This window comes from Balaenoptera borealis, assembly GCF_965194805.1.
Source record: "Balaenoptera borealis genome assembly, chromosome: 13".
Taxonomy (NCBI): Eukaryota; Metazoa; Chordata; class Mammalia; order Artiodactyla; family Balaenopteridae; genus Balaenoptera; species Balaenoptera borealis.
In genome coordinates, this window is record NC_138870.1 from 101,724,709 (window position 1) to 101,745,112 (window position 20,404).

At 54.4% G+C, this 20,404-nt stretch overlaps 1 protein-coding gene across 3 annotated transcripts in view; it reads right to left on the minus strand.

Moving 5' to 3' along the window:
- Positions 1-6,179, minus strand: part of PHF21B (PHD finger protein 21B) — a 99,224-nt gene extending 93,045 nt beyond the window's left edge. For 2 of the 3 annotated variants that reach the window (XM_082350861.1, XM_082350859.1), the window contains exons 1-2: positions 5,998-6,179; positions 5,074-5,139 (exon numbers count right to left, since the gene is read on the minus strand). In XM_082350861.1, coding sequence (XP_082206987.1) covers positions 5,074-5,139; positions 5,998-6,051 — 120 coding nt within the window. In that variant the 5' untranslated portion in view covers positions 6,052-6,179. Of the gene's footprint in view, positions 1-5,073; positions 5,140-5,308; positions 5,454-5,997 lie in introns of those variants that run through there. The other variant, XM_082350860.1, reaches the window with a different exon arrangement.
- Positions 6,180-20,404: the final 14,225 nt, after the last annotated feature.

A 20,404-nucleotide genomic window follows, 5' to 3' on the forward strand; every position in this document is an offset into this window, starting at 1 on the left:
AAAAGATGAGGACGGATAACGGTCAGCAGTCTCCAGAATAGCAAGATGCTCGCGGTACCCGAGGCCCTGCTGGGTAACAGCCAAGGAGCCGCACGGTCGGGGGGTCGGGGGCCGAGCGGGGGTGGGGGGGGCAGGGTCAGCCCCTCAGAGAGCAGCGGAAAACCACTGGAAGGTCTCAAGCAAGGGAGCGCCGTGATCTTGTTCAAGTTGTAAGACACTTACTCTGGCGGAGGATGAACCAGAGGGGGCACGAGGAGATGCAGTACACTGTTCACAAGAGCCTAAAGGTGGAAACAACCCCGGTGCCCATCAGCTGGTGAATGGATGCAAAACGCGGTCTCCCATACGACGGACTATTAATCAGACATAAGAAAGAATCGAGTACTGACACGCGCTACAACTTGGATGAACCCTGAAACCATGCTCAGTGAAAGAAGCTCGTCATATGAGACCACATGTTATATAACTCCGTTCCCATGAAAGTCCAGAATGAGTAACTCTATAGCGACAGAAAGTAGATTTATAAAGACAGAGAGTAGATTAGCGGTTGCGTAGGGCCTGGGGGTGGGGTGTGCAGCGGGGATGATACCCAAAGGGTTTCTTTCTGAGATGATGAACATGTCCTAAAATCGACGGTGGTGATCGGCTGTAAACATCTGTGAACGTACAAAACAATACTTAACTGTAAACTTTAAATGAGTGAATTATGTGATTCGTGAATTATATTCCAATAAAGCTTTTTTTTTTTAAAAGTGGATGCAGCGTGGAGGCTACTGTAATCTTCCAGCTAAGAGATGATGGGGGAGGGACCAGAGGGGTGGACAGATGGAGAGGAAGAGGGGCCCCAGGAATATGGCTCAGATCGAAGTGTGGGTCTGGGAGACTCTGGCCGTGGGAGGGGGAGTCAGGGGTCAAGGCCAAGGAGGTGGCAGCGGGCAAAGCCAGGACTGGGCCCCTGCTGTCTCAACCCCACGCTCTTTCCCAGAATATGAAAGGCGGAGCTTGGAGAGACAGCGTTAGTTTTCTCTTTCACATGTAATGGTGCTATTTTAAGAATGTGATCTTGAACTCTAGGTCAGGAAGATTAAAATTTAGCCTCCTGGATGAGAGCAGACTCGGGGGCAGAGCTTGGACAATGGCACATCCTTTTACTGAAGGACTGAAAACAACTGGGGAGCTTTCAGAATAAACCCACCCTGCAATTTTGTTTGGTGGACGCTTCCACTGTGGAATCCCTCTGGTGCCCAATGTACAATAGCTAGTGAATCACAGTGAAGACGTGATTCAGCGCCTGGGCGAATGCCACATACGTCATACCTTTCAAGAAGACATATTTTTATTGCTGCACTTGAGGACATCCCCTCGGAATCCGGAGTCCATCAAGTCGACGGATGGAGCAGCACACAAGGCCCCAAGTTCACCGGGGTGGAGGCCGGTGCTCTCTCGGCCGCGCCAGCTCGACTGCAGTTGATACAGGAGGCTCCTCTCACTCTGTGGTGAAGCTGAACTTGCGTGAAGTTCAGGTCTGAAGATGCCTGCTTTGTGTGGCATCTACATGTTGTGCCGAGAACTCCAAAGAGGGAGGGAAAAAAAACAAACCCTCCAGGATTTACGATGGGTCTGTCATTTACACGGAAGTGCTTGTTGCTTGACAATTTCGATGAAAATGTTACTGCCTCTCTGCATGTGCTGCAAATTCACAGCGTAAAACCACTGGAGCAACTAATGAAGGCTTCACACATCGTATCTTGTTAAAGACAAGGAAGGGGTCCATCTTCCATCGGAATCACAACCCAGTGGTGAGGGGCCGCCCCACCCGGGGAATGCAGCCTGGCCAAAGCGGGCTGGCCCACAACTCAGATCTGACCAACTGCCCCACAGCTCTCTATTTTATTTTTTTTTTTAAGGAAAAAATATGAACTCTGTTTTCAAATAGCACCGTCCTATGGAAACTGGTTTCTTGTTTATCCCTTAGTCCACCAATGGTGGGAGAAACGCTGGACACTTACAGAATTTGTATCTCTCTGCTTCTGACCAACAAACAACCCATCTTCTTCTAGGAGTCCTTGATAAACATCTTTAAGCACTTGTCCATGTTTCAAAAGTAACTAAATAAATTCCAGTGCCAAGGGCATGAATGGGAAATTGGTGGCTAGGCACCAAAAGGTATTACTCACTGCTATTGTATCTCTAACAAATGTGGATAATGGGGTCATCTGTCCATTTTACTATCAAGCTCATCATCCTCATGTGCACTTTTAATTGAAACGTAACCTTTCTATCCCATATTCCAAGCGGGAGCAGGACAAAACCACATCTCCCGAGATGAAGATGGTGTGAGTTTTTCCCCAAGCACATCACTAAAGGGATACTACCTTTACTCTTCCGTTGAGTTAAAAGCAAACTCTGAAACACTGGCTTTTTAATCCCTGATCCGGCATTTCAGCTCCTCCTGGGCAGGCGCTGGGGTGACCAAGCAGAGCCTACTCCTCTTCAAAGCCCTGCAGCCCGAATCACCTCCAAGAGCTCATGCATCGACCTTTCCGCAGCCAAGCTGCCAATCTCCACCAAACTCTCCCAAGGAGAGAAAGACAGTAAATGTTAAGTCTGCCCAACTCATTTCATAAGTGACCTCTGAAGGATTTCATCGCGGAGCTTGGGAGAGACAAGGCAGCTTTATTAGCATGCTACACCACAGCCCCAGGCCCTCCCTCCCTCTTTTATGAGCCCTTGCTATATAAAATGCCACAAAGGAAAAAGGAAAAACAACACGCTTACAGTTACAAACACAAGTTCCAATGGCCAGGACAAACGCTGGATACTTACCAGATGTTATTTTTAGTCATTTAAAAGAGAAATATTTTTAAAAGGCCAGAGAACAAAAGTTTTTGTTTTTTTCTTTCTTTCTTTTCAAACACACACTCACACACACACAAAAAGATGGAGGTACATTCCGTTCACAAGCATCCTTCTCCGAGTTCTAATTTAAAGGCAAAGGCAGCCTGGAGTAGGACAGTTCCTTCGCCGAGCGGCACCGCAACCTTCAAACACGATTTTCATATGTTTCTCTCTGCCTCATCTAAATTCAAGCATGACAAATAATAAATAGCCACTCATTTACTATCATCATCAAAATTTAAACAGCCTTGAAATAGTTGCTACAATACAGAGATGATCAAACCTAAGCTCCGAAAAGCCACTCCAAACAGTAAAACTACTGCCATGTAGAAGCATACATAAAGAGACATTGTTGCGATAAAAGCTGCCGGATTATTGGATTTTCTCTCTCTCGCTTTTAAATCTTCTACTCCGAGCATAAGAGTCAACAACTTGCCGTTTTACCCAGTGAAAAAAAGGCTTAGTAACCCTCGGCTATCACACTGTACCAGATTTGGTGGTGGATTTTTTTTTTTAAAAGAAAGTATTTGATTTGATTCCACACAGTGATTAAACATCTTTGTGCTCAGCGGAGAAGGGTCTTCCAACCCCTCCCCCTCCAAAAATGGCATCAAAGCAATCAAAATGGTAATGCCGGGCCTGGGTCCCCTCCCCCCGCGAACTCCCCGACTTCGCCGGGGCCGCGCGCCGGCCCCCCCCCTCCGGCGGGAATGGAAGCTTCCACTCCTGAGCGGGGGCGCGGGCCGGCCGGGTGGGCGGGCGCGCGCGGCCGGGGAGGGGGGCCGCGGCACCGCCAGAAAGGGGTTAATGCATTCCTCCCAACCCTCCCGTCCAGCCGGGCGCCCCCGACCAGGCGCGGACCCGCGGGAACAGCCATCTTTCTTTCCGCAACCCCCGGCCCCCTCCTCTCCCGCACGCCCCCTCCCACCACTTTTCAACTTTAAAGACTCGAACACCCGGCCTCCGAGTTCTCCCCCGCCAGTCTCGTCCACGTCTCTCCCCGCACCGCCAATCCCTCCGGGGAGGGGGCTTCTGCACGGGCCGCCCCCGCCGGGAGTTGGGGGAAGAAGAAGGGGGCCAGCTCAGCGGCCGGTGGCGGGGCGGGGGCGGGGGCCAGCGCGGGCCAAGTTTGATGCCGACGGCGGCGGCCGGCATTCCGAAGGAAGCGCGATCGATGGCCCGGGGGCGCGGCGGGGCGGGGGCGGGCCCGCGGGGCGGGCGGAGGGAGGGTAGGGGGCAGCGGGGAGGGCGCCGGCGCCCCCGCCCCCGCCAGCCTCGGAGCCCCGAGAGCGCCATTGGCTGCGCCGCTCAAAGTTCTCGGCTCGGGGCCGCTCGGGGAAGGGGCGGGAGTGCGTGTGCCGGCAGGGAGCGCAGGGGGAGGGGCGGAGGGGGAGGGGAGCGAGCGGCAGGGAGGGAGGGGGCGGGGGCGCGCGGCCGGCCGCGCTCCGGCGGCGGCATCTGTTCGTGGTCCTGAAACCCCTACCGCTGAGCTCAGCGCAACTAAGTCACAATGGACAACTTTTCTTCGCCGAGGGGCCGGGAGGGGTCGGCGGCCGTGCCCCCCATCGCAAGGAGCTTCTTGCGTGTCCCAGTCTACGCCTGATGCCCGGAGACCAAAGTTGGGGCAGAACTGGGGGGGTCCTGGGGGCGCCTTTCTTTTGTTCCCCGGGAGCTGGCGTCAGGTTCCAAGAATAAAAGTGATGCTGGAGAAGTGGAGGGGAGGGGGGCCCGGAGGAACGATTCTTTAAATAAGATTTGCAACGGAACCCAGAAATCGCTTCCAAGTAGTTTGGTGTCCAGGCCCGAATTACCGCCCCCTCTCCCCCCACCCTCACAAGAGCGTGAGGCGGGGGACACTGAGCCGGGAGAAATTTCCACATTCCAAAAACATGTCCACCAACTCAAAATGGACGCCGGGCTGCTCGCCGCCTTTTAAGTGCAGCTTCTCTCTTTCGGCCACCGCGGGAGCCGCGATCTCCCCCCTCGGCCTCCAAGAATCCGGCTCTTTCTTTCCAGAAAAGGGGGGGCGGGTAACTTTGAGGGCTGGAGAGACTCCTTTGGGAGTCTGAGCGCGCGGCGCCGAGGCCGGCACTTTTCAGGGTGCTGCCAAAGTGCCCGGCGACCCCTCCTCCCCACCCCGGGCGGGAGGCGGGGGGCAGGCTCCAGCTCGCTTACTTGTTTGTCGCTGAGCGCGGCGATCCGCGGCTGCCTCTCGTGGAGCTGTTTCTTGAGGTCGCCGTTCTGCGGAAACACGGAGGAGCGGGCTCAGGCCGGCCGCCCCGGGCGTCAAGTGCGCCCGGAGCCCCGCGGGCCGCAGCCCCCGGCCCGGGCCGCCAGCCGCGCGCCCCAAGTTCCCCCGGCCGCGTCCCGCACGCGCGGCGGCCGGGCAGTGCCGCACGGGGCCGCTTACCTGTGGCTGCCGCCGCATCTGGGCAGCTCGCGGGGCGGGGCGGGGGCCGTGGCCACCCGGCGGCGCGGCCCGAGCCGTGCAAGTTTGCAGGCCGGGGTACGTGTGCGAGTGAGTGTGAGTGTGTGCCGGGGGAGGGGGGAGGAACAAAGAGCCAAGTAAACACGGCGAGTCCGTGTCGAGCAAAGCTCATAAATATTCAAGTCGCGTCCTAATCTCCCCAACACACACACGCGCACGCCGCAATACCGCTCGGGCTCCGGCCGCCACGCCGCTGCTCGCCCGAGCAACAATCGCCAAAACTACTTTTGCAAACTGTGCAGGATTGCACCGGCGGATGGGGGCCGGAGGGGGTCGGCGCACACACTCTCACACGCACCCCGGGCAGGCGCACCAAGGGGTCCCCTCCCGGGACCCCTGTCCTGCAGACCCTGCTTGAGAAAGAGAAGACACCAGGCTCGGGTCCCACGGGCCCTCGACCCCCAAACTGTGCAGGATTGTACGAAAGGGGTGGGCAGAGGGGAAGCCCAAAGGGGGTCCGTTCATGTACATACTCCCCCCGCCCCTGGGGCAGGCTCAAGGAGGGGCCCCTCCGAGCCCCTCCAGCCCTGAAGACCCTGCGACGGGGAAGAGGACGCGGGTCTCCGGTGCCTGTAGCCCCGACCCCAGGCCCGCAGCCCCCGACCGCCTACCTGGTGGCGCGCGAGTTCCACGGCGAGCACCTCGGGCCGGCTCTGCAGCTCCATCCCGGCAACTTGGGCAGCACTTTGCGCTCACTTTGGCCCCGGCTCCGGGGAAGTTGCGCGGCTCCGCGGGGGCTGGAGCGGACGGGGGCCGACCGGGTCTCCGGGGAGGGGGGGGACACGAGCCCCCTCCCCCACGGCCAAAAGGGAGGCGGGTTCTGGCGAGGGGGAAGAAAGGCGGCCGGGCGCCGCGGCGCCGAGCCCGCGGCCGCCCCAACTCCTCAGGCTGCCCGGCAAGTTGCGCCGGGTCCCCAGGCTGCCGGCGCGGCCCGGCGCATGGCCCCCCGGCGCCGGGAGCCCCGCGCAGCCCCGCGCGCGCCCGCCCCGCCGCCGCCGCCCGCGACAGCCGCCAGCCAGCAGGGACTATATTTCCTCCGGCGCGCGCGCCTGGATCTCGCTGGGCCTCGGCAAAGTTGTGCCTCGGCACGATGCTAATTCGGCAGTGCCCGGATGCAGCGGGCCGGGGCGGCGGGGGGCGGTGCCGGAGCCCGCCGCCCGCCCCGCCCCCGCCCCGCCCGCGCGTGCGCACTGCCGCCCCGCCGCGGCCCGGCGCCTGGAGCGCAGAACAAAAGTGGCGGCGCGGAAGGGCGCAAACTCCCGAGCCCGCGGCTTGGGGCGCCAGCCCCCGGACCGCTCACGCCGGCCGCTCCTCCTCTTTTCTGCCCCCGCCCCCAGCCAAACCCGAGGAAAACCGGACCCCCAGCTTGAGGCAGGGGTTGGAGATACTTTCCGGTGGGAGGGGAAATGTCCACTTTTCCATTTCTGTTCTCCTCTGGCTCTCGCCGATCCCTCTTTGCCCCTGCTCCCTCTTTTTCTGTCTCCGTCCGCCTCCCTCCCCTACTGCCTCCTGTGCACTGGCGCTGCGACTTGGGAGATTAAATTACTCATGTCGCCAGATTCCGCCACCGCCTGATGGCCACCGTGTTATTTAAACAGTATGAAAATTGATCTCTTGACTGTTCCTTTAATGATTTTTTTTTACACTCACAATTAAACTCTCAACAGATGTCATTGGACTTTTTAAGACCGTTGTTAAAAATCGTAAACGTGCCCGGTCAATGTGACATTAAACAATTATAACTACAGCTGCCGAGATCGCATTTCAGAACTCCCAGCCCCGCAGCCAGGAGGTTAATGTCTTCGAGTCGATTAGCATCGTGGAGTTACCATCTTTACCAGTTAACGTCGGAAAGCTTTGTGCCGTATCGGTAGCATCCTGGTATGTTTGAGAGACGCTGGGGAGAAATGGTGCAACCGTATTACTCAAAGTAAACGTTAAACGTTTACACCGATACATCATTATAGCTTCGTATTCCTCTGCAGCACAAAAAATACCCAGGCACAGGCAGTTAACAAATGGCCCCTTTCAGCATGTGCCAACATGCCGCCCCTTGCTTCTACTGTCAGCAGAAGTTGTTGGAATTTTTTTCAGGTCGGGACCCCAGTGTTGTTCTGACCTCCTATTCAGGACATTTGCCACAAGTGACTTCTGTGTTTCTTGGGTCCCCCAAACACCAGGGGCTTCTCCTCCCCACCCCCAGCACCTAGCCTTTGGGAAACACTCAATGAGGAATCACGGATTACTTTGTGAGCTTTGTTAAAAACTCACAAAACTAACGCGTGTGCTAAGTGCTGTCATCGGTTTCGTCTAGCACCAGCTGGGGAGAAGCAGGGCTCACCAAATGCAAAACAAAAAGTCTGACTCTGGCTCCTTCCACTCCAGGTTCAGCCCAACTTGGATGGTGTCCCCTCTACTTAGCACTTTAGCTGGCCTGGACGCCAGCCAGGGAAAGTGGACTGCCCAGGGACCAGTGTTCCCAGGGCCAGAGGGAGAGTGCATGCGAGAGGGTTCCTATTGTAATCTCTGTAAATGTCACTGGCTTTTTAGTAAAATTTCATAATCATTTCATTGGCCATGTATGTAATTAAATCAACAGAGAGGATATTCAAGCTGTCCATGACCTACACAGCCTCAGGCAGATACTGGCTGGGGAATAGTGCTGTTTGCAAGTTTCCGTCAATGATCCTCTACATGCCTCTCTGTTGTTTTCAGTTACCTAATTCCTGAGCAAGTGACAAAGGCCTACGGCTGGGTGCTCTCTGACAGTGAGGGAACCGGTTATGTGGAGAAAAAAAAAACCTACAAGGAGTCCTGTTCTGCTGCTGCAGACACACTTTTCCCTGAAAGCGTCCTGCACGCCGGGACACCCTCCCTTGGCCCATGCTGTGCCCTCCCTATGCCCTCCATCTGGAATGCCCTTTCTCTCAGAACCCGCTTTTTAAAATCCTCTTCATCCCCCAAGAGTCACTTCAAATGCCACCTTTTCTGGGAACTTCTTCTAATTTCTACACATCAATTCTTCACTCCTCCCACTGAAGACTCACCATGAAGAGCTTACTTAGCAAGGGGGACATTCTGCCCCAGAGTAAAGGTAACTGCTTCCCCGCTGGAGCCTGAGCCGACTCTGAGTCTGGCTTGTGGGCAGAGCACAGTATACGGGTGTTGAAGGAAGGCACAGGGCCCTGGAGCCAAGTAGGTGCTTACCTGATGAATAAGTGAGCGAGGGGATGAATGAATGAAGGTTAAAAGGAAGGTAGGTTCCATTTTTGGAAAGGTGGGCTGTTAATCATGGCCATAGACATGAGCCGTGTCTGCAATTCATCCCAGCGTCCACATTTCTTTTACTTGCATGGTGGTCAAGGGGACGGGGGCCTGGGCTGGAGCTTGGATATCTGGGTTCGAGACTTGGGTCCACCTCTTGAGCAAGTTACTGAACATCTCCTAGCCTCCATTTCTTCGGATGTAAAATGGGAATTATCCACCCAACCACAGTTACCCCCAGACCCACTCGGCTCCTCCTGGCCCCAGACCTTGGCTGCTTGCTCAGTGGAGAGCCCCAATCGCAGTCTCTGCCCACCCCCAGCTTAACTGGCCTCGAAGTGAGGGCCGGAGCACAGCCTCGGCCACGCTCCTGCCACAGGGGGAGCTGCAGTGGTTCCGGCACCGTGTCCAACCCTGTGGACCCTTGGGGGCCCTGCTGCTTCCGCCTGTTCTGGCTTCTTTTTTTTAAATTATTATTTATTTATTTTTGACTGTGTTGGGTCTTCGTTTCTGTGCGAGGGCTTTCTCCAGTTGCGGCGAGCGGGGGCCACTCTTCATCGCAGTGCGCGGGCCTCTCACTATCGTGGCCTCTCTTGCTGCGGAGCACAGGCTCCAGATGCGCAGGCTCAGTAGTTGTGGCTCACAGGCCCAGTCGCTCCGTGGCATGTGGGATCTTCCCAGACCAGGGCTCGAACCCGTGTCCCCTGCATCGGCAGGCAGATTCTCAACCACTGCGCCACCAGGGAAGCCCTGTTCTGGCTTCTGAGTGAAGCTCTGCACCTTGGGGTGGACCGACCAACGGGTTGAAAAACACAACTCGGAAGTCCAGGGGAGCGAGTTACTTCATCAAATGAACTTGGACCAACTAGAAACAGGATTCAGGAAGGAGCTAGCAAATCAACATCGCTCCGTCCCTAGCTGGTTAGAATGCTCTGGGGCCCAGTGGGCCCACCAGGAGGCCGGTTAAACGTCCCACAGAACCCAGCAAACAGCTGTCATTCGTGGGAAGCGGCGGACAGCTCAATAATCCGTCCCCGTGATTTTTCTCTCCTTCTCTTTCCCTTACTCTTGCTGCCCTAGGATTGCACGTCAGAAACAGACTTTAAGCTTGATTTGGCCTCTGCTTTGGAAGGACCCCTGACTCAGAAGGGGAATAGCTATAGCTCTCATAACGCAGCGTTCTGGTGAGGGTTAATGAGAGCACGTCTACAAAAGCCCTTAGTCCACTGGAAAGAACCAAACATCTTCGTGAATATTCTCAGACTAAAGAATGAGTCTTCAGTTTCTTCCCCCTGGGAAAGATTCCTAAAAGGCCAAGGTGAATGTTGAAAAAGGACTTCACAAGCAGCTCAGGGAGGCAGGTGCAGATTCCTGGGGCTACCACAGCCTCAGCACAGAGGAAGTGAGGGTTTGAGGGGGCTTGAATGTCTGAACAGGCATATGAGTGAGTTCTCAGGGAGGGTACAGATTTGACTTCCATTAGTGTTACTGTTGTAGGTACCATTTATTGAGAGCCTTCCCTCTGCCCTCTCTAGAAGGCATCCTGTATTTCATTTGATCCTATGAAGGTGAGTACAGCTATCCCCACTTTACAGATAAGAACACTGAGGCTCAAAGTGGTTCAGTAACTTTCCTAAGCTGCAGATGGGGTATCCACACATGTCAGGTGCCTAGGACTGTCCCGTGTATGCCTATTGTCCTGGGTAATACTTAACTGTGCCCCCTTCTACTCTCAAATGTGTCCCTGCTTGGATGATGAATTACAGGGTCAGCCAGCTGTAGGGATGCAGACAGGATTCACCCTCCAGTTTTCGTGACTCCGGGGCCTGCTGTCTTCCCAATGCTCCACTTCATCTTACCCTGGCACAGTTCCCCTTGGTCCAGAGCAGTGGCTGGAGGTCAGGGACGGTGCTGTCTAGAGCCTGGGACGCTGGCGCAGAAGACTCAGGCCTCACCCGCGTCGAGCCATAGAGCCAACAGCAGTGTGACAGACTGTCACTCTGCTTCCTGCAAAGTGGGCGGCCAGACCCTGTCCGGTCACTTGCCTACCAGCTCAGAGGCTGTGCGGTATCGTACCTGGGAGACACCTGCCGGACGCTGGCAGGCTCAGACCTGTACCCCAGCTGCCCCGGTGCATCTCCTTGGATGTTACTGGACACCTCCACTCAACACATCCTAGTCTGAGCTCAGCAGCCCCACAGGGCATCGGCCCCACCCATCAGTTCCTGGAGTCAGGAACTGACTCTCCTCTCTCCAGCCCCATATCACACACACTTCTGGTCATTAGTTAAGATGAAGTTGTACTGGATCAGGGTGGGCCCTAAATCCAATGTGACTGGTGTCCTTATAAGTAGGGGAGCGGAGAGAGACACACAGGGAGAAGGCCCTGTGACGACGGAGACAGAGGCTGGCGTCTGTAAGCCGAGGAACGCCAAGGATTGTCGGAACCACAGGAAGCTGGAGGAGACTTGGGAAGGATTCTCCTCCAGAAGGAACCAGCCCTGCTGACGCCTTGATCTAGGACTTCTGGCCTCCAGACTGTGAACAGAAACATTTCTGTGGTTTTAAGCGCCCCCTCCCCAGTCGGTGGTATCTTGTTACAGTGGCCCCAGGAATCCCACACACAGTTTAGTTCCAATGAGGCTCTACTCCAGGTCCCACTGCCCCGCAGCTCTGTGGCCTCTTGGGCGGTTTCTGGGACCCTCGCTCCTGCATCTCCTCATAAGAAGACAGCACGATGTCTAGCAAGCACCCAGCACGGGGCCAGGTACGTTCTGATACACAGTGACCAAAATTTCTCAGATTTTAATAGTCACCTGAAACGTGTACCAAACATTCCTGACCTCTCCAGCAAGTCATCTCATTCCTCAATAATCAAACCTCGGTATTTCCACAGCCAGATGCACTTCTACTCACCAGAAGTGGAAGGAGAGCAGTGAAGAGGCTCCTGTCAGCTCAGGGCGGGGTTTCCTGCCAAATAAGCATCACACTTGGTGGTGGAGGAAACTCAGGACGTTTTGGGCCTCAGAATTCCCCCCGGGGGGCTGTGCACGTGGACGGCGCGCCAGAAACGCGTTGATATCCCTTGTCAACTCCACGCCCTGGCCCTCGGAGAGCCTGCTTGATGCCACCAACACAGCAGCTCCAGAGGCCTGGGAGGGCAGGAGTGATGATCACCCCCCCAGCGAGTGAGGAAACGCAGGCACAGAGGAGCTACCGGGACCTGCTCACGGTCACGGGGACATGACCTGGGGCACCACGAATGCCCTGGACACACGTCCATCACAGCACAGTTCCCACCCCTTGGACCCTCGCTGACGCCCTGGAGGGAGGGCTGCCCATCCCCTCCTCCAGGCACCAGACAGGACCCACTCGCCCTGCAGTGTTCAGGGCCTCTGCTCTGAACGCAGACTTCTAGATATATGTTTTCCTAAAAGTGCTGTTTTCCAAAAAAAAAAAAAAAAGGAAATGATCTCCAGAAAGGAAGATCTTCCCTTAAGCATCTGTCCACTGGAGGTGCCCACTCAATCCCTCCCACAGCCTCTCCGTAGAGGGGATCCAACCACTCTGGATGCAGCCTGGCTCAAGGGAGTTTGAGGAACTCTGTGTGGCTGATTGGTCCAGAGCAGAAATGAGCACTTACTACAGGGCCCCCGTGGAAGTCTCCTGGGGCTGTCTTAACAAAGCACCACGCACAGGGAGGCTTAAACAACAGACACTTACTCTCTCACAGTCTGGAGGCCGGAATCCGAGATCAAGGGGTGCACAGGGCAGGTTCCTTCCGAGGGCTCCCAGGGAGACAGTTCCAGGCCTCTCCCCTGGTTTCTGAAGGCTTTCTGACCATCTTTGGCGCTCCTTCGCTTGTAGACGCCTCACCCCGATGTCTGCCTAGGTCTTCCCGCGGCCTCCATCCTGTGTGTCTGTGTCCAAATCCCACCCCCTCCCGCCCCCGCTTTTTTTTTCCCATTTATTTTGACCACGCCCCGCCGCACGGCACATGGGATCTTAGTTCCCTGACCAGGGATCCCTGGGTGGTGCTTCCCCTCTCTGACCTGGGAGGGCCCTTCCTGCCCCAGCACTCAGTGGAAAGACCTTGTTCAAGGTCAAGGGGGAGACAGACTGGAGCTCCGGCCTCCTGGGTTCTCCTCATGGATATCAGCCAGACATTGGTTGACTACAGTTTGACATTTTTGTTTCAAATACAGTTATCCCAAGAAGTCTCAAAGCTTTTCCCTGCAAAAACCTGCGTTGATCCACAGTCGCATTTCTAAACTATACACCTCTTGATAAGTCAGCTGACGAGGAAGGACGCGTCCTCTGTGTTGTGGATTATAGGTTGACAATCAACCAGACGAGGTTGTTCCTGCAATCCCAAATCCCTTCACACACACACAAGACTGCTCTGGAGGGGCAGGATGGGGAAGGTTCTGATGGTTTGAGGTGGAGGTCCTGAGGGTGCCGGTCTGAGGCTGAGGCTCCCTGGGTATTTAAAGAGGGAGAGATGAGAAAGGAAACCAGCATGGATGGGTTACCCATCACCATATGTGCCCACCCCCCAGGCCGACTAGACTGTTTCACTACGTCATCATCTAAGTAAATCTCATGCCTCCTGCCCACCCGGGGGGCAGATGTAATTACTCACTTTTTGTAAAGGACTTTTTAGAAGCCCAGGGAAGCTAATAACTTGTCCCAGGTCTTGGTCAGAGTGGGCTAGAGTCAAGATTCCAACTCAGGGGACTTCCCTGGTGGCACAGTGGTTAAGAATCTGCCTGCCAATACAAGGGACACGGGTCCAGGACCTTCCCTGGCCCAGGAAGATCCCACATGCTGCGGAGCAACTAAGCCCGTGCGCCACAACTACTGAGCCTGCGCTCTAGAGCTCGTGAGCCACAACTACTGAGTCTGCGAGCCACAACTAACTGAGCCTGCGCTCTAGAGCCCGTGCTCTGCAACAAGAGAAGCCACGGCAACGAGAAGCCCGCGCACCGCAACGAAGAGTAGGCCCTGCTCACGGCAACTAGAGAAAGCCTGCGAGCAGCAACAAAGACCCAACACAGCCAAAAATAAATAAAAATAAATAAATCTTTAAAAAAAAAAAAAGATTACAACTCAGGGCTGTCTGATTCCAAACCCAGGGCGTTTCCGCCACCTCTGGCCACCTGCCCTTCTAGTTCGGTCTCCTTCCTGGTGTTATTACAGGTTCAGAATCAAAAGCTTTGCGGGGGTGGGGTGGTGGTTTTTCTATTACCCACGCATTTTCTTACCTACGCTGCAAACAACAGTATGATTTTCAGAGGCAGAATTTAAAACCCAGAGAAACCACATTATTGAGGTATGATTGGAATACAAAAAGCTGTATATATTTCCTGTGTACAACTTGATGAGTTTTGGAGATAAGGATACACCCATGAGACCATCGCCAGAATCGAGACCATGAACTTATTCATCCAAAAGTTTCCCCCCGCCTCCTTTATTAAAAACTTGTTTTTCATTTACTTTTTTCTTTTGTGGTAAGGGCACATGACACCAGATCTACCCTGTTGGCAGAATTTTAAGTATTCCATACAGCATTGCCAATGATAGGTGCTAGGTTCTACAGCAGACCTCCAATCTGTTCCTCTGCCTCAGCCCCAGTGGACACCTCTGTTCCCCCAAAACGGATGTCGACTGGGCTGAAGTAGAGCATTAGAACCAGGAAGGTGGCGACTGGGCGGGGGAGGAGACTAGAATTAGCGCTTGCAGAGGACGTTCAAGTGCCAGCACTGACTAGGTATCGTTACGTATGTTATTTGATTGTCTCTTCATAATAGCCCTGGGAAATAGTAACATGATGCCCCATTTACAGATGGGAAAACTGAGGCGCAGCGATGTGAACTAACCCAGTCACCCAGCCTGTGTGTCGGGAGCCCTATATTTGAACCCGGGTCTGCCAGATCCCCAAATGCCAGCTCTCAGTAATTCAAGAGGAGGTAGCCCCAAAGGAAGACGCTCCGGGACCCCCGTCGGGAGAAGCAGCGGGAACAGGAGAGACTGGGGTTGTATGCAAGGTGCGGCCGCCATGCCCACAGCCTCAGGGGAGCATCTCTGCACCACCTCCCAGCACAAACTTCTCTGGGAAGGACAGAGTGGGAAGGTGGTACCTCGCCATCTTGGGAGTCAGAAACTGGTTTCAAGGCCTGGTTCCCCTGGTGAAAGTGGCTGATGTGCATCCAGTGAGAAGGTGCCCAGAGAAGGACAGGTGCTCCCCGGGTGCACCCCTGATGGCCTGGAGCCCCACTGCGGGTACTGCAAAGGCAAGCGCGGTCCCCACGGGAGCCGAGCCTCGGTCCCACCTGACACTGTCTCTGTCCCAAAGCTCCTATTATTAGAGCTCCATCCTAATCAGTACTTTCGCACCCACATCATCAGAGGCTCTAAGTCAGCTGTGCAGTTCTTGTTCAAGAACGTGTCAATGTGTTGCACATACATGGAGGACGCCCTTATAAGGAGGAAGGGAACACGCAGGCGGGGAGGGGAAGCGGGACAAGCCCTTGGTCTCTCTCACCTTTGCACGTGCAAGACCGAACGAACCCGAGAGTGGAATTGGTTCTCTGGTTTTCTCTCTCATTTGGTGATGGTTTTACTTCCAGACTTCTGACACAGCCGTGATTCTGAGCCTGGAACCTTTCTGCAGAGCAAGAGTGGAAGTTCTTTTTTATTTGTCTGACCCCAAGCCTGGTTCTTCTCTCCATGGACTAAGCCAAAGTGCTTCCAGGGGAGTGATTATCGGGGGACAGAGTGAGAAAGAACTGGCTTTTGCTCCACGTGACAGGTGTCGTGCTGGAGGCTATGGGGACATTGGTACCTTCAAGGGGCTCCCAGTCTGACGGGGACAACACCGTCAACCCACCACCTCAGAAGAGGGCCCAGAATAGATGCCAGCAAGAGGTAGAAACAGGGTGGGGAGCACCGAGAAGGCAGTCCCCATCTCCACTGGCGGGCTTCACACTCTATTATCTCACTGACCCCTCACGACACCCTGGGGTGTATGTGCCATGTATGTGCCATACCTCCACTCTGCGCGGGGAAACTGAGGCTCTAGGCGGTTAGTTTACTTGCAAGTCACCTAGTTGGTGGATGTCAGTGACGATTGAGATCCTGGAGGCTTGGGCTGGAGTCTGAGCTCCGTTGCTTTCAAAGTATAGCTGTGGGGCAGGACACTGCAGGGTGAGGGGCCCAGTGAGCCCTGGCGTGGAGGAATAAATGCACAGGTGAGTGTGGACACAGCTATGCTGGGAGAGGAAGGAGGTGGTGGCTTAGCTTGGATTTAAGCCAGAAGCTGACCCTGAACTAGGATTCAAGTGAAGGAGTTTAGCTGGGAGGTGATCCCTGGGGGTGATCCCAGGAAGCACCTGTGGGGTCTAAGAAGGAAGCCTAAGCAAGGTGACTTAAGGAGCAGGTTACCGCGATGGGACCCAGGGTTCCCGAATTGTCCTACTCAAAGGGAGAGAGCTGAGCTACTTCTCTCTTGTTGATTCTGAACCCATAGGCCACGCCCACTTGGGAGACTGGAGCATCTCAGGTGATCACAGAAGCCTCAGGGGTTACGGGAGGGACAGGGCAGGGCGGCAACTGCCCTATCCTGAGAGGACAGGAGATATGCCAGGAACAGAGACAGAGGCCAGACGCTTCCCAAAGCAGTTGGGATGGTCAGTAGGCGAGGGGTGCCATTGACACGTAAAGTGCCGTGACAATGTCACTGTCTGCAGATTCCAGATGTCGGGGGATGTGGGTCAGGGCGACAGGTTAGGATGCAGCCCTGGGAGGACGGACCAGACCTGGCCCTGCCCAGCTGGAGGGGCAGGTGGGTTGAAGGGGTGGTTAGAGCTGAGGCCAACCTCAGGCGAGACTGCGGGGACAGAGACGACTCCCCAGTACTTCTGCGTGTCTGACCTGTGAGCCCAAGTGGACGGTGATCTTGTCCCAAACAAACCGGGTTGCTGGGCCGAGGGGCAGGTCAGGGAGGGCTTGCGGCTGAGGGAGACGCTGGTGGTTAGGGTATCTGGGTGGGACCCCAAGCAGGGGCTGCAAGTTTGGTCTGAGCGCCGAGAGAAGAGCTCAGTAACTCTCTGTGGTCCCTGATGTGCTGCCCCAAATCTGCCCAGACTTTAGCCTCTTGGGGGCTGGTGACGGGGCGCCATGGTGTCACTCTGGGGTCCTGCGCTTGTCTTTTCCGCTGGCTGAGGCTGGGGTGTCTGAAGCGTGGCTGTCACCCACTGGCTGAACGATGCAAGCTGTTTTCTCTGAGTGTCCATCTCTCCGTATAAAAGGGGGATCACGCACTTGCAGACAGTCACAGGGTAGGCACTATGTGCCGGGGCAACGTCAAGCAAGAGAATGGAGTTCCTCCCCCTGGGCAACACTGCTAAGTGAGCTGTGCAGTGGGTGCTGGGATGCACCAGTGCCCGGGCTACAGTGGGCAGGAGACAACGTGGCCCCCACCCCTGAGCTGCCAGTGCTGGGTTCAGCTGGATCCCCAAAGCGCACACGGCACCCCTGCGAAACAGCCGCCTGGAAGAAGTCCCGGCATCAGAGGCCGAGAGGACAGGCCTTGAAGGTTTGTGGCGAGGACCTGCTGGTCATCAGCAGTCACTCGGCCACCACTGGATGGAGGGGTTTCAGCCCCCGACCCTGGAGGCTGGGGCGGGGACCCAGGATGGAGCAAAGCAGTGGGACCCATGGGGTAGGAAGGGTGAAAGTGGCACAGGCTGACAGGGGAGGGGAGGGCAGCGAGAGAGAGGAGGGCATCCAGGGCAGCCTCAGGATTCTGGCCTGGGGGACGGGACAGTGGAGCGGGGAAGGGGAGGCTGGGGAGATGACAAGGTTGGGGTGTTATGGTCCCGCCCTCCCCCAGGCTTGTTTGGGGGACATTTTGTGAACCATAAACGGCCAGGTCCTGGTGCCGGGGCAGGCATGGGGGAGCAAGGCTTGTGGTCAGTCCCGCTTGTTCCTTCTCTCCTTCACATTCCTTCCTGTATGGGGTCGGATATTTCCCCGAAAAACTCACAACCTTCCCAGAACCTCAGAAGGTGACCTTATTTGGAAACAAGGTCTTTGCAGATGTTATCAATTTAAGATGAGGTCATCCTGGGGTAAGGTGGGCCCTTCGTCCAGTATGACTGGTGTCCTTACAAGAAGTGGAGAGACACGGAGACAGACACAGAGGAGAACGCCACGTGACATCGGACCTAGGACTGCCGGCAACACAGAAGCCAAGGGAGAGGCATGGAGCAGATTCCTTTCTAAAGCCTTCAGACAGAGCACGGCCCTGCCAACGCCTTGATCTCAAACTTCTGGCCCCCAGAACCTTAAGAGGATACATTTCTGCTGTTTAAAGCTGCCCACCGGAGGACTTCCCTGGTGGTCCAGTGGTTAAGACTCTACGCTTCCAATGCAGGGGCGCGGGTTTGATCCCTAGTCAGGGAAAGGAGATCCTACATGCTGCACAGCTTGGTCAAAAAATAAAATAAATTAAAATAAAATAAAGCTGCCCACTGTGGGACTCTGTTATGGCCATCTCAGTACACCAATACACTCCCCGTCTTTCCTTCCTCAACCAAGGCTCACCCCTCACCCTATCTGAGAATTCCACCTCCTTCTCGGAGCCACCCTGATCAAAGTCCTAAATCTCCTTGGTTGGAGGGGTGAGGCTGGACCTGATTCTCCTAATTAGTATCACCCCGGTCTGGCTTCATCAGGTAGTACTTCCCATACTCTCCAGAGGGTTGGGTTTAATATTCTGCCTCTGGTCGTGATGAGGGGGAAAAACCATCTTCAACCTTGATATTCTACTGTCCTCAAATCCCACTACCTCTTCCTGCGGTGGCTGATGTTTGCAGGCATAGAAAGTGAGTTCAATTATTCATTCACATATTCAGCACATATTTTTTCCATAGTTCATCAAAAACTTTCAAGGACTTTCGAAAAAATCTCTTTTATTCTCTACCCATTCAGTTAGCTGAATGCCAAAGCAGCAGAAGAGAAGAGTGCCTCGCTTCCTGTCTCACCCACCCTGTCTCCCTGCTTCTCATCTAGCATGCAGATTCCAAATTTGAGAGCCCTTGTTAGCACCCACCATGTGCCAAGTACCTGACAGGCTTTTAAAGTTATCATAAGAATAAGCTGCTTATTGAGTGAAGTGCATGTTAAATGCCAGACATCATGCTAAGGGCTTTCCATGTTGTCTCATTTTAATCCTTCACAATGATCCTTTGAGGTAGGTGTTTATCAGCCCCATTATATAGATGAGGAAACTGAGGCCAACTTATCTAATGACTTAGCTAAGGAAGCACAGCTGGTAAGTAATTGTTTCTGACCGAAACTAGCCCAGGTCCAAGCTAGGTGTCCTAACTCCTACGTCGCAGCTCTGCTGGGCTTACAAAAGATGCCCAACAATGACCTATATGGGAATAGAATCTACGAAAGAGTGGATATGTGTATATGTATAACTGATTCACTCTGCTATACACCTGAAACCAACACAACATTGTAGATCAACTCTACTCCAATAAAAATTAATTAAAACAATAGATCCTTTTCCCCACAAAAGATGCCCAACAAACACTGGCCAGAGGGCTGACCGCTGTGGCCTGTGAACCACACTGTTGGCTAGGAGGGAGGGGTACAAGCTTCTAGTCCCAGCTTTGTCACTCTCTGGGGAGGACACAGGTAAAAATCTCTCAACTGCCACGTGGCAGTCACTAGCGAGAATAGTAGTTAAGGAATTATGAGTTATTAATAACATTTATAATGATGAGATGAGAATCATTATTATAACGATGAGAGGGGCCATGAACTGGTGTCAATGGCAATAATTACTAATTTATTGGGGAATTAGAAGATGGTTCGAGGTTTGTAAATCAGGGAGGAACGAGAAAGCTAAGTATGTGAGAAAATATGTGAATTTGGAAGTTCTGAAGATTTGCCTGACAGTGGCCAGAGAAGAATTTCAAAACAGTTGCTTAGCCAAGGCTGTTCTCCTGGGAGAGCTGATGATGTAATGGATCTCCTAAAAATGCAAAACAAACAAACAAGCAAAAAAACCCAAGACACCCTGGACCCCAGGATCATTCTAAGGCTTCAGGCTAAGGTGGCAGCTGTTTAGATACCAAGCCTGCAGCACAGTTAAACCCAGGGGCAGACGGGAAGAGTAGGGGAGGGGAAGCACAGTGTCCCACGGGATGGGTGCTTAAAAAAGTGATGGTGATTGCCATTTCTGGTAGGAGTGTCACCGTAAATGAACCCCAAGTCTGGGGCATTTCATTCAGCCAACCACTGGCTTAGGCCCCGCTCCTCTTGATTAAGGTAAGACCAACAGAGGCTTTGGTTTAGGTACACTTGCATGTGTGTGTGTGTGTATTTATTTGTGTGCCTCTGTGTTCCAATATGGATTCAACTTGGTGCTAAACAAACTTTCTAAAAATTGGCAAGCTGTGTAAACTTGTGGTTTGTCATTAAATTTCCAACTTGAAACTGTGCACTACAAAAAGATTCAGGTTGCGAAATCTGACCGATGCTTTCTTATTTGTGAATGCGTAGGTGACAGCCTCTGCCCACCTGGCTCACAGAGACAGGGGATGGATCCAGAGCAGGAGACAGCGGTGTTGAGAAGTGCAGTGTCAAATAGCTCCTCATCTCAGGGTCATTAACCCAACCTCCCTGCCAACCTCCCCCAAGTGCGCTGAATCCTCGGGGCTGCAGGATCAACCTTGACCA